At 38.6% G+C, this 12,633-nt stretch overlaps 1 protein-coding gene across 1 annotated transcript in view; it reads left to right on the top strand.

Moving 5' to 3' along the window:
- The window catches only part of LOC104937839 (carboxypeptidase Q), a 12,202-nt gene extending 1,211 nt beyond the window's left edge, over positions 1 to 10,991 (top strand). The window contains exons 3-11 of the mRNA XM_010754156.3: positions 351 to 566; positions 733 to 849; positions 932 to 1,139; positions 1,245 to 1,452; positions 5,208 to 5,319; positions 6,019 to 6,110; positions 6,768 to 6,863; positions 7,286 to 7,391; positions 10,187 to 10,991. Coding sequence (XP_010752458.3) covers positions 351 to 566; positions 733 to 849; positions 932 to 1,139; positions 1,245 to 1,452; positions 5,208 to 5,319; positions 6,019 to 6,110; positions 6,768 to 6,863; positions 7,286 to 7,391; positions 10,187 to 10,347 — 1,316 coding nt within the window. The 3' untranslated portion in view covers positions 10,348 to 10,991. The remainder of the gene's footprint in view (positions 1 to 350; positions 567 to 732; positions 850 to 931; positions 1,140 to 1,244; positions 1,453 to 5,207; positions 5,320 to 6,018; positions 6,111 to 6,767; positions 6,864 to 7,285; positions 7,392 to 10,186) is intronic.
- The last annotated feature ends 1,642 nt before the right edge of the window (positions 10,992 to 12,633 follow it).

The raw sequence follows: 12,633 nt of genomic DNA, 5'->3' as shown, positions 1-12,633 counted from the left end.
TTTTTGATATTTTATTATGTATAGTTTGCTTTATAGTATATTTTTATTTTTTGTTGTCACTTGTCACTTTGTGTAATGCTGCGGCTGCACTATAATTTCCCAGCTTGGGATAAATAAAGTATATCTATCTATCTATCTATCTATCTATCTATCTATCTATCTATCTATCTAATCAAGTTGTTGCAGATCTTTCTCACAGTTAAATTACCGCTGACTTACACTGTGTACACTGTATGTTTATATTACAGCCATGACCTGTTATGCATAATGTTTTTGNGCAATGTATAATATATAAAATGTATAATATATCAAACCTGACTTACTTTTTGTGTGTTTCTGTGTGAACCCAGTCTCAGACATAGTAGCAGAGGTAGCAGGCTATGCTGATGTGGCCAAGAAGATTATTGACCTGGCCGTGTTTGGAGCTGCCCAGAACCGCTCTTACAGGCGGCTAGCTGACTTCACCGACACCATAGGGAACCGTGTCAGTGGCTCACACAATCTGGAGTTGGCTATCAAATACATGTACAATACTATAACAAAGGATGGGTTGGACGTACATCTAGGTGAGTCTGCTATGATATCTCTCTCTCTCTGCATGCAAGATTTGAGAATGTATGCAGTGAGGATAAATTGAGGACCTAAGTTGCAAATTAAAGGATCCTGTTCTGCAGTCTTTCTTGTCCTCTGCTGGAAGTAATAGCAGTTTTGTCTCATCCTATTATTCTCCAGAGCCTGTCAAAATCCCACACTGGGTGAGAGGGAAGGAGAGTGCAGAAATGATTATGCCCAGGGCCAAAAGTCTGGCCATACTTGGATTGGGTAGCAGTGTAGGGACACCACCTGAAGGTAAAGACTATACTGAATAAAATAATTGTAATGCCTGTCATCTATCATACACCTCCTCACTGTCTCACTGTTATCTCTCCAGGCATCGAGGCTGTAGTGTTGGTAGTTGAGTCTTTTGAGGAACTGAAGCGTAGAGCCAACGAGGCTGTAGGGAAGATTGTGGTCTTTAACCAGCCATTTGTCAGCTATGGGGAAACTGTGGCTTACCGTGCTTACGGCGCCTCTGAGGCAGCCAAAGTGGGAGCTGTGGCCACACTCATTCGATCCATTACACCATTCTCTATTAACAGGTATCTGTCTTTGTGTCTCTGAAAATGACCCTCTGACATTTAATCCTGAATTTCAGGTGTAATGAGGGTTTAATCAGGAGATTCATACATCTTTGTCTTTGCCAGTCCCCACACAGGTTGGCAGGACTACCAAGATGGAGTGAATCGCATCCCTACAGCCTGTATCACTGTGGAGGATGCTGAGCTGATGTGGCGTATGGCACAGAGAGGGCAGAAGATTGTGGTCAGACTCACAATGGAAGCCAAGACGCTGCCGGATGCCGACTCCTACAACACAGTGGTTGAGATAACTGGCTGGCAACACCCTGAGCAGGTAGAACTCCCACTTCCATCACAGACCTACCTCTCTGACTTGTTTATTTAAGTATCTTGTCATCTTTCTTTTCCAGTTTTTAGTGGTGGGGGAAATCTATCTGGGTGGGCCTTCCAAATGAATTGTAAGGGAAACAGATGTCTTATCCAGAAGGAAGGCTCTATTATTATGTTCTCGTCTCTCTCTTAATTAGTCTTTCTCTCTGTCTTTTTCTTGGTTAGGTGGAACGAGGAAATAATGGTCTAACCTCTTTTTGCTGACTCCAGATATTCCCACAGCTGTTTAGTCTGACTTTATTTTGCCGGTGTGAGTCTGTGTGATCTAATCTTTCCAGAGTATCGCTGAGACTCGGCTTAGTTGGAAATGCAAGAGAAGTGCCACTTTCAGTCAGACAGAATTAAGAAAGTTTCTATGGGAACGCAGGATTGTGTAAACAAACTATTCAGCTCTTAATTCAGTTTTTTTGGATGTAGACGTTCATATAAATTAGAATGAAGAAGAAGAAATGCCTCTGCAGTGGCTTCCTATTTTCTTGAATCCGCAAACCCTGACCATATGAGGTTATTTATATAAATTACAACAAGCTAACCCTTACTGCATTTTTTCACAGATGACTGCATTTTTTTCCTTCTATTGGTGAGTCTAAACAGCTCAGCTGAAATTACAGGCCTGCTGAAATTAACATATCCTTTTTTGGTATATGCAGAGTTGTGATTTGTGTACGCATGTTAATGTAAACACACAGAAAGATGAATTCATTCCACTTTCTGGTGGATTTTCTTGTCCTCTTGGTGTTTTGCGACTAGTTCGCTGTGCATGAAACTTTTGGGTTGAACAGCGTTGCTTATCAGGGTCACTGACCTGCAAATAGGATCAATTAATGAGATTCGAGTATGGATTGGGCTAAAGGTGTCGTACAACAAGTTGTTAGTCTTTCAGGGTGAACACATAGACAGACAACTATGTGCAACTTCTAGTCACCACTTTTTCCACTATTAGACTCCTCAATCACACTAGTCAAATCAAAGCCTATCCCTGCACATAGCAAACCTGACCTATCACACGTAGGCCTTTAGTGTGTTTGTAGATAAGATCCAGGCACGTTTAGCGGGTTAGACCTGATAAACAGATAAGGTGCCGCTGCACAGATATCCAAATGTGTGTAGGTATAAAGGGGAGGGAGTAAGATGCCACTGTTGCCCAGTGTGGGTACACTGACATGGGTACACAGTGTGGCAGATCTAACTTACAGTCCTAGGAAGAGAGTTTTTGTACTGTCTGCTCAAAGTTGTCGTGCCTGAATAACCGTAGATGAGAAGCAGGATCAGCATTTCCCATTTACAGGGACAACCCCAGTTAGGTTGAATTAGCATGTTCCAAATAGCTGAGCAGGATATGTAAATATTCTACATATAAATATTACTTTTTTGTGAATATTAGTAGTAAAACCTGTGTGAAACAAAACTAAAAACTGGAAACAGAACTGAAAATGGGAGAGACAACTTGACCAAACTGAATTATTATTATTTTTTTTTATTATTTAAATGTATCACAAACTCAAAGCCTGTGTGACATTTCATGTGTCATTTGTGAATCATGATGCATACTGTTCTGTGTATAGGTTGCCTGGAGCATGAGTGTTTTTATTGTTGTTAGGGAAGTGTATAAATTGCATTTGGGAGTAAGGCTTCAGTGCGCCATGTAATATCAGATATGTTTTGTTGGCCAATGAATGTGGATAGCGTTTGCACTGGGAATTTCCCAGGAGTGTGACTATGAGCTGTATGTGTATAAGCCTTTACTTCCTCGTAGCCTCTTGAGTCAAGAAGGTCTAACACAAATGTCCTGACTTTGATTGCTGGCAGTGAACACAATCTTAGTTTCTTCTTCCTTACAAACAGCAATCTGTCTGGTTTAATTTGTGCAAAAAAGAGTCGAGCTAACTAAAAAATCAGACAGAAGACTTGGATTAGAGGAATATCGCTGATGTAATCTGTTACTATTCTGATCTGGGAACCAATTATTACAGAAAGGGGAAATGAAACACATGGTATGGTTGACATCATCTCTGGCTCTGTGACTTTGTGCTCCTGTTGGCAGTAGCACCAATTGTGGTTGGAGTGTGTGTGCGTGCGCTCATGTGCATAGAAAGATTCACATTTGAGGTTTAAGTGAGTCATTTCCACGGTTTAGCTTTTCTCAAACCAGTCATCTGAGAATGATGAGTGGCTTGGATTTTTTTTTTCCACTTACAACAACAAAAAAGTGTCCTGATGTGTGGGCTTTCTGTTTATAATTACGCCTAAAACACAAGTCATGTTGCTAGACAGTGACTGGTGTGAGTATCGATCATAAATGTCAGTGTGTTTTAGTTGAAAACATTTATCCCCAGCTAAACGACATGTCACTGAACCACATCTGAACATATTCTTCATACTTTACGGATTTAAACTGTGTTAGCTACAATGTATTTAGTTGTCTCTACTGTCGACACATGATTAAAAAGCTGCTGATGGCAATCAGGTAGCTGTACCCATCAGAAGTAAGGGGAGCAGTGTAACCATGTAAACTAAACAAAAAGTCTGAACTTGACCAATGTAAAAAATTACAATACAAGTGAAAGAAATTCTATATTAATCTCCTGATATTTCAACACTGCTGGGGCCTTGAACTATTACAAGATCAGTATGTTCATGAGCACTCCACTGTAAAATACCTGGTGCATGCCATAACCTGGGATAAACCCTTACTTGGAAAACATACATGTTAGGAGAAATGGATTTAGAGGTAGGCGGAAAACCACTTCAGTATTTCATGGATCTTGCACACAGCACAGAGTACTGTGTATTTCTACGTCATGTAAAAGTTTATAGACAACACATTTACAACATTTATCTATGTTCATACTATTGAACTATTTCTTAGGTATTCTGGTGCTACTGCCAGCTCTAAGCAGATAAGTGTCTAATAATAAGTCTACAGCCATGCAGACAGCTCTTTGAATCTGTACTGAGACATTTAGCATATTATGAGGATGTAGAGGATGACGTCAATAAATGTTCCCTATTTTCAGGATATTTTGCAAAAAAATTTACCTCTTGCCATTGGTGGTGCTAGTGGAAAAATGAAAGGATTTGTGTTCGGTCACTATGAATGCCTGCGTAACATTTTATCCACCCAATAGTTGATAGTCTGGACCATATTTAAGTGGTGGACTGACTAACAGATGGACTGACACTGAGCCATGCCACTTGCATGGCAAAAAAAAAAAAAAAGAGGATTTCTGTTTGTCTAAGATTGTGATGGAATGAGTGGCCTCGGGGTCATTGTTCAGACTGGGCTCGCTCAGGCCAGAGAATGTTTTGTAACCTGGAACATCAGGTCAAGTGCGTTGCTCTGACGGGAATCCCACCCCTTAAAATTCCTGGAAACCGGGCTAACACTCTGAACTGTGTGTTTTTTGTCTTTGTTTTCCTGTTTTTGAGTCTGTTCTCGCTGATTAAAATATTTTTTTATTAGAAATACTGAGTCAGATTTGATGCATGTCATGTGTGTGTGTCATGTGTTTGTGTGTGCTTTGATAAAATGTAGACAGGGTATGAATCAGATAGCTTGTCTGATATCTCTTGCACTTGTTTAATTCAAATCAGATGAATAGTCAAGTTACCATGGATATGCACATAGCAAAGCTGTCCCACCACACTCTCTCAGTCTCTTGTTTCTATGTTTATCTCTGTATCTGTCCAATCTACTAGGTCGTCTTACTCAGCGGTCATTTGGACAGTTGGGATGTGGGCCAAGGCGCCATGGATGATGGAGGTGGAGCCATGATTTCGTGGGAGGCCTTGTCGCTCATCAGGGACTTAGGTATTATAGAGACAAACATACCATATAGACTCACAGATAAACAGTGCATGGTGTTGTGCAGATGTACTACGCCAGAAAAAAACATTTACATTCTGTAGAAATGCAAAAAACAAAGCAAACAACTGTAAGCTTATACAAGCGCATAAGCAAACAAAGTCAAGTAAATGATTTACTTTTTTATTTAACTTTATGCAACCTTTCTGTCCTACTGAGATCAACTCTTGAACAGTGTACAAAAGCAAAATATAGTTTCTATACTGATTCTTCATTATACTCAAACAGCCATTTAGTGAATACCATGAAGGGTGAGCAGAGTATCCAGTTCCAAACTTAGGGACAAATTACAAAACAATTCCTTTGACTGTAAACAGTAATTTCCTCAGACTGTTTGCAGAGGATCAAGAATACACATAATTAGGAAACAGACTCGGATATACAGCACAGTATTCTTATGGACAAAAGAATGCAACTGAGCAAGCCTATAGTGGGACAGGTTCAATCAGCCGAGAGTATAAGGTCCAGGTATGACAGGTTTTGTAGTCAGCAATACAATGAAACTGTGTGAATTACAAGTGCTAAAGAAAACCTGCAGTATTTTCATCAGTATTCATGTCAGTTGTGTCATTTATTAAGTTGAGCTCTTTTCTTTCTGTATATATTTGCATCTCTGTTGCTTTGTGTGTCTTTATCCATTTCCAGGTTTGCGTCCAAGGAGGACACTGCGAACAGTGCTGTGGACAGCTGAAGAGCAGGGTGGAGTTGGAGCACAGCAGTACTATAATCTACACAAGGTACTGTCTACTGTTACTGCAGCGCCTGAGAGGAAACACACTGTAACAGCAGTGAAGCAAATGCTGTTTCTGTAACTGCCCTTGACCAAGGCACTGCCTTAGAACTGGATTTGCTTAATATGGGTTAAATGCAGAGAACATATTTCACCATGCTGGCCTGTGTATGATTGTGATTGTGACAATAAAGTTGATTTGATCTGAAGTAAGAGGCTGGAAGGGTCAGACCACGTTGCGGAGGAAGTATAGATTTCATGAGAAATAGAAACGTACTTTCAGCAAATTGAGTTACAAAGTTTACCTCTTTAGAGCTTTGACTGCCTAGCAGGCCTTGGCCCTTGATAATAAACTGCACTCTTCAAAACAGAGGCACGGGTTTAGTTTTTTCACCAATGAACCATAACTCCACAGTGGACTGTCAAGTTCTTCTCTTTGATATATAATTAGATTTCAAACAGCTCTACTAGCAACTCCCAGTGGTTGAGTGAGCGTCCTCTGGTTTGAAAGTAGCTGTGCTTAAAATGTTTAACTTCACGTCCTGAGGCCTTTATATAAAGATTAGTGAGTGGCTCACCATTCCCATTGTCTGAAGCTTGAATTGTTTTTAGGTATATTTTTATGTGGTCATGCTCTCTCCTTTTTCTTCACCTCCCCACCCAGATAAACATCTCTAATTTTGACCTGGTCATGGAGTCTGACTTGGGGACATTTACCCCACTGGGTCTGCAGTTTACTGGAAATGATGCAGCACAAAAGGTAGGACTGAAAACACAATGGCGTCACACAATTAAAGGATAAAAGGATACTGCAAAGTGGCAAAAACTAGTATCCATTTACTCCCTACTTCACATTAGACCTAAATTGGACATTTTTAACTAGTCCCAACATTGAACTTCCCATTTAACCTCAGTGTAGTCTCTGTGGAGCATTTCAATCCACAGTAGTAAATGGAGAAACCCCATGCCCATCTGCAGAACTGCTGTATCTTGTATTTGGGTGTGGCACCATAACATCTTCTTACATGATTACAAAAGGTTTACTACAGACTGTGTTTGAATGACAATGACCATGTAAGACAATGCATCTTGGCATTACAATGTTTTAAATAATGTTGAGCCGTGTCTGCAAATCGTTGGTGTGACGAGTTGAAAAGCTCTTCACTGTGTCTGTATCAACAGGTGATGGAAGAAGTGGTCAAACTGTTGGCTCCCATTAATACAACCAAACTGGAGGCACATGGAGAAGGGACAGACATCTCACCGTGGATGCAGGCAGGAGTACCAGGTCAGCTGATTACTCAGTATATTCAATATAACTGTCTGTCTGCAACGGGAAACAAAGGTAATGATAGGATGATTCAGTCCAGTGAAAATTCATATGGTGCAATATCCTGAATGCCTTTTTAGATTACTGTCATAAAAAAACAGAAACCTGAAATAGGAAGTATTTTCTGTGGTTCTGTTTTTTTTTTTTGATAACCACTTTTTTTCTTGGAAGTGCAGTGTACACAGAATCACATCCTCTTTTCTATGAACATGGTACTCTATGGTACTTCAGTAACAATATAGATACTATAAGATTAAATCCATGTCAGTTTCAACCTATGTATAAAAACACCCAAGAACCTTTGCTTTTACGTGAGGTAAAAGTTATGTCCCAGCTGAAATCTACGACATGTATTTTAGATCTATTTCAGAAACAGATTATGGTGTTTTGGAGGAACAGTCGCACATCATTGTGAATTATTCTCTTCAGATGGATACTTTTCCTATTAGCCTAAAGTCCGCCATGGTTAAACCTCTTCTGAAGAGAAAGCACTTTGTGTTACATGTTTTGTATGTGAAGTGCTATACAAATAAAGTTTGACCCGAAGTGGAATGTCTGAATCTCAATTGAAACTTTAGGATTTATTTATACCCAGAGAAACATGCAAACTCCACAAAGCGGAACCAGGAACCTTCTTGCTGTGAGGCGACAGTGCTAGTAAAATTAAAACTTAAAATTAAAACATATAAATGGAAAGACGAGACTATAGTTTTACATGTAGTAATGCATTTTACTGTGCTATGAACTAAATACAGTACTGATGTTTCTAAACCTAATCAATTTTACTCCCATTTCTCTTAGACATATCTTCTTTTCAATCTTAAAGAATAAGTCTCTATGTCTCTATGGCTCTATTTTCAGGCATCTCCAGGAGATATTAGCATGATTTGCATCTATATGGCCACATTACCTATAGTTTGTTTGTTGCCTTATGTTAAGGGTAATAAAGAAACAAATGAGATTTTCCAATTAAATTCTCCCCATGTGAATATTTAGAAATTATTTTAAATTTAGAACTAATCATCAATGCATCTGCCATTGGATTCTTTTTTTCTTTTTTTTTTCAGGTGTCTCCTTTTTACTTTGTTGATAAAATATCCTTTCAGTTAATAATATCTAAACAAATCTTGATTCTTCTTTGTTCTCCATTTTCAGTAACAGCACAAAATGCACCCATTCCTTTTTCCATTCTTTGAATGTTGAATCATACATCCCTGGATTAAATTTAAAAAACCTTTTTGTCCTTTTATCATTTTGGAGTGAGACCAGGTTTCTAACATAAATATTGTTATTGAATTAATCTTACTCAGGACATGTCCAGGGAGCGCTCTTTCTGCCTAGAGTGTTTTGATGGATAAAAAGTACAGAATCCACTGAAGCTGATTGTTCAGCAGTAAGGGTAAAAGCATAGTATGTACAGTATAGCTACTTTTCATGATTTTTGCTTTTAACGCTTACAACGTGTGTTGTAATGTTTGCGGCTTTGGTAAACATGTAGTGGTCCAAACATCCCCCGTCTCTGTCTAGTTTTTTGTAGAAGTGAAATTGGAATGTACACAAAAAGACATTGTTATATAACCTTTAGATGAGGAACTGAAACATATAATTTAAACATTTCAATAACAAGGCACCGCAAGCGTTCCTTCTGTAAAGCAAAGGCGAGGAGAGTTAGTTAAAGAAGGAGATTGTGCTGCGTGGACAGTCTGCCATTATCAAACGTGTAACAGTTCCAGCAGAGCAGCTGAGGGTTTGGTGGCTTTCTAAATGGCACTTTGAAGGTAGCCCTGCTTCCCTACTCTTTAAGGGATTTACTGTGTTCACTAAGTTAAGAATGTGATGTGTGTCAGAGTGAAGAAAACCCTGAGAATAGCACAGTTTAACTTGGACAGAAGTTACTCTTAAGCCCATTACTTAAGTTGATTAATTTGCTGCACATGCATCTTATTCCATTGCACCGTTTGTACCAGAAGAAAATCCAGGTCTTGATTGTTACATTCACTAATGTATCATTCACTTATGTCTCTCTATGAAGAGATTTCTGAAAAGGTAGAAAAGAAAAGAAAAAAAAATATTCACGGCTGCCCAGAGAGTCATGTGGAATCTCCATTGTCCTTTAGACCTCCATGACAGGAAATAAAAGGAACAAGTAAAATAAGCAAAATGAATATTGAACCACAGGGCCGAATTGAAAACATTGCTAACCTCACAAGATGTTCATACAATTTCAGTTTTGTCTAGAAAAAGGAAGGCACAAAACTGCCATTGAACACCATACTATACTACAGCTGATTGCTAGTACATCGAACCATCTCAAGATTTATTGTTAAGTTTTGCTTCTAAACTAAAGCTCCCAGTACATCAGCACATCAGAAGTAATAAACAGCCCATGTTTCTGCCAACATATTGTTATTCAAATAATGACTATACATCAGCAAACCAAATCAGGCCAGACAGTCTAAAGAACAAGTTGATAAGCATGATGAAATGGAATAGTCGCCACAATGAGAAGTGAAATTGGTTTAATCGAAACCGAGAACAGTTAGAGGTTTTCTCTCTTTACTCCTTCACTGTTTTATGGTTGATCAAACCCGGCAAACAGCTTTGATGAGTTATAGTCCTGGAGGATCAAGGCAGATGAAGTAATGACATTTCTTTATATATTGGCTTTGTGTCCAGATTTGTTTGATCAATTGACTCTTCAACATGTAACATTCAGCAGAACAGTTTGCATTTCATCTTTTCCTCTCTTTCAGGTGCTAGCCTCCATGTGGCAGACAGTCGATACTTTTGGTTCCACCACAGTGAAGGTGATACCATGACCGTTCAGGACCCTCGAGAAATGAACCTCTGCTCAGCATTGTGGGCTGTGGTTGCCTATGTCGTGGCAGACCTAGAGGACATGCTGCCTAGGTAGCCAGTTAGCACAAAAAGATGCAGAGCGTCCATTGAACATAAAGACAGAATGATCACTGTGAAATGCAGCTGGATTGATAGTGCCAAAACATACAATGTTTTTTTTTTTTTTAGAAATTGTACGTGACCTGTTCTTGGATTCACAAAGAGAGGTTAAAAAATATTAAAAAATAGAGGATAAAATAGTGACTCCTCTGTATTAACTAACCACTGTAAGTTGCATGATATTGGCACATAAAACTGTTTTAATTTATTTATAGTAAATGAAAACATGAGTAATCACAAATACATATTTTTCTTTAAATAAAGACCCAATAGATTTACATAATGTAGCTCAGGACTGGGTCATGATTTCTTGAATCTAAAGTAAGCTTAAGTTCACTCAGGACCAAAGAGGGCTGAACTGATTCGGTTTAGTGAACGAGACAAGACCAAGAAAATGAGAATGTTCTTTCTCAGGGGCTGTACTTGTAGTCAGTATAGTGTGTTGGTCTGTGTAGAAATGAAAGAAAGTATTAGAAAGTCTGAAGACTCACCTGTGAGAAAGAGAGAGTGCTTCTTGTAGTGTTGGCTTACAGTCAAACAAACTCATAAATGAGAGTGTCAAGAAATTGTGGAGATGTTCAAATTCTCAGTGTTTGTGACTTTTTGAGGAAAAAAAAGAACAACCTCATCAAACATTAGATTTTTTCAAAAATATGTTTTTAGATTGCTGTCATGGAATCAGATTATGTTTTTGTTTCCAGTAACCAAATGAGAAAGTGTGTTGAGAAAGCATGGAGCTGTCTTAATTCCCAGTGTCATTTTTGAGAAAGAAAGAAAAATCTCATCCTTTTTAGTTTTTGGTGTTTTTTAAAATATGTTTTTAGATGATTGTAGACTTTTGAAGTATTATAATTCCTATGTGAATTCTGATTAACTTTAGCCACGTTTATTGGATGTTCTGTAAAAAGTGACATTACTAAAAAGTGTTGTAATCAATAAAGTATTAATCATTGCTTTACACTCTTACTTTTGCTCATCTGCTGTAATACCTTACTTTTCTGGAATTTTAATCATCTTCCTCTGCCGTAAAAAAGAGGAAGAAGACTGAGGATGACATAGACAGAAGCAGGAGATGGTGTAATGGGCAAGGAGTCAAAAAAAAGGAGATCAGACAGAGGAAGTAAAGAATTAATCATGTTGTGGGAGCATTGTAGACCAACACAGCAGATAAACACACACACACACATATACACAGCTGGTATGTCTTCCCCCCTGTGAACTGATAAGTCAGCACTCCCGTGGACTGATGTCAGAATTAGTCAGCCAGCCAGTAAAGAAAAATCACATTGGAAACGCAGATCTGTGTGTGTAGGTGTGTGTCTGTGTTGAAACAAAGCTGTGTTCATCAGTAAGACTGATTCACACAGTTATGTTAGTAAAGAAACACAGTCTGTGGATGTTTAACACTCACTGAGTCACACATACAGACAGCTGACCCGTAGAAGCCCATATCCAGACATCTGACAGACAGTTTTTGAAACAACATTTAAATTCTATTAAAACGAGGCCAGGTTGCTTTTGATGATTTCTAGATCTCTTGTATGAGATGTTAGATTTTGTAAACATTTTATTAAAAATTGAGGCTCAGGGTGGTGATCTCTTTTCTACTATCTAGTGAAATGTTTTACATTTGAAACAAAGAATGTGTGAAAGTGAATGCAACATTAAAGAAATTGTAACGCTTTCTGATCTGTTCTACCCTGACTTCTCTGTTTTGTCACCTTGTGTCCCTCCATCTCTGCTCATGCATTTTTAAAAAGTACTTCCGTGTTCATTGCATTATATTTCTACCTTTTTGTATGATTAGAGTTGAACTGTCTCTTCACCTCCTATGATTGAAATGTGTTAAAGCAAGCTGAGGTGATTTTGCTGTTTCACCTGCATTTAGCTAAAGCCCCTTTACTCTGTAGAACATTTGCTTGGCTTAAATTCAGTCTCTTGAATTATTATGCCTGGACAGCTTTGTGAAGATTCAAAGATCTGAGTCATAGAACGTGAGATTACAGCAAAACTTCAGGAATGTAGTACTTTGTACTTTGTTGTACATGATAGCTGCAGTTTACCACTTGAATGCAGCACATAACAAGCAGCTGGAAGACAGGCAGTACACGCTGCATTATCCAGTCAGTGTACAGTTTATAGTACATTTACGAGCACAGGCCACCACCTTGTGGACAACCTCAGTAAGTTCCTGTTGGAATTGAAAAAAAATGCTAATTTGTCCAATCCAGGTTAATTGACA

Source organism: Larimichthys crocea, chromosome XIII (genome assembly GCF_000972845.2).
Source record: "Larimichthys crocea isolate SSNF chromosome XIII, L_crocea_2.0, whole genome shotgun sequence".
NCBI classification, from domain to species: domain Eukaryota; kingdom Metazoa; phylum Chordata; class Actinopteri; family Sciaenidae; genus Larimichthys; species Larimichthys crocea.
Note: the sequence above shows the minus strand (reverse complement) of the source record. Positions and strands in the feature narration are given on the sequence as shown.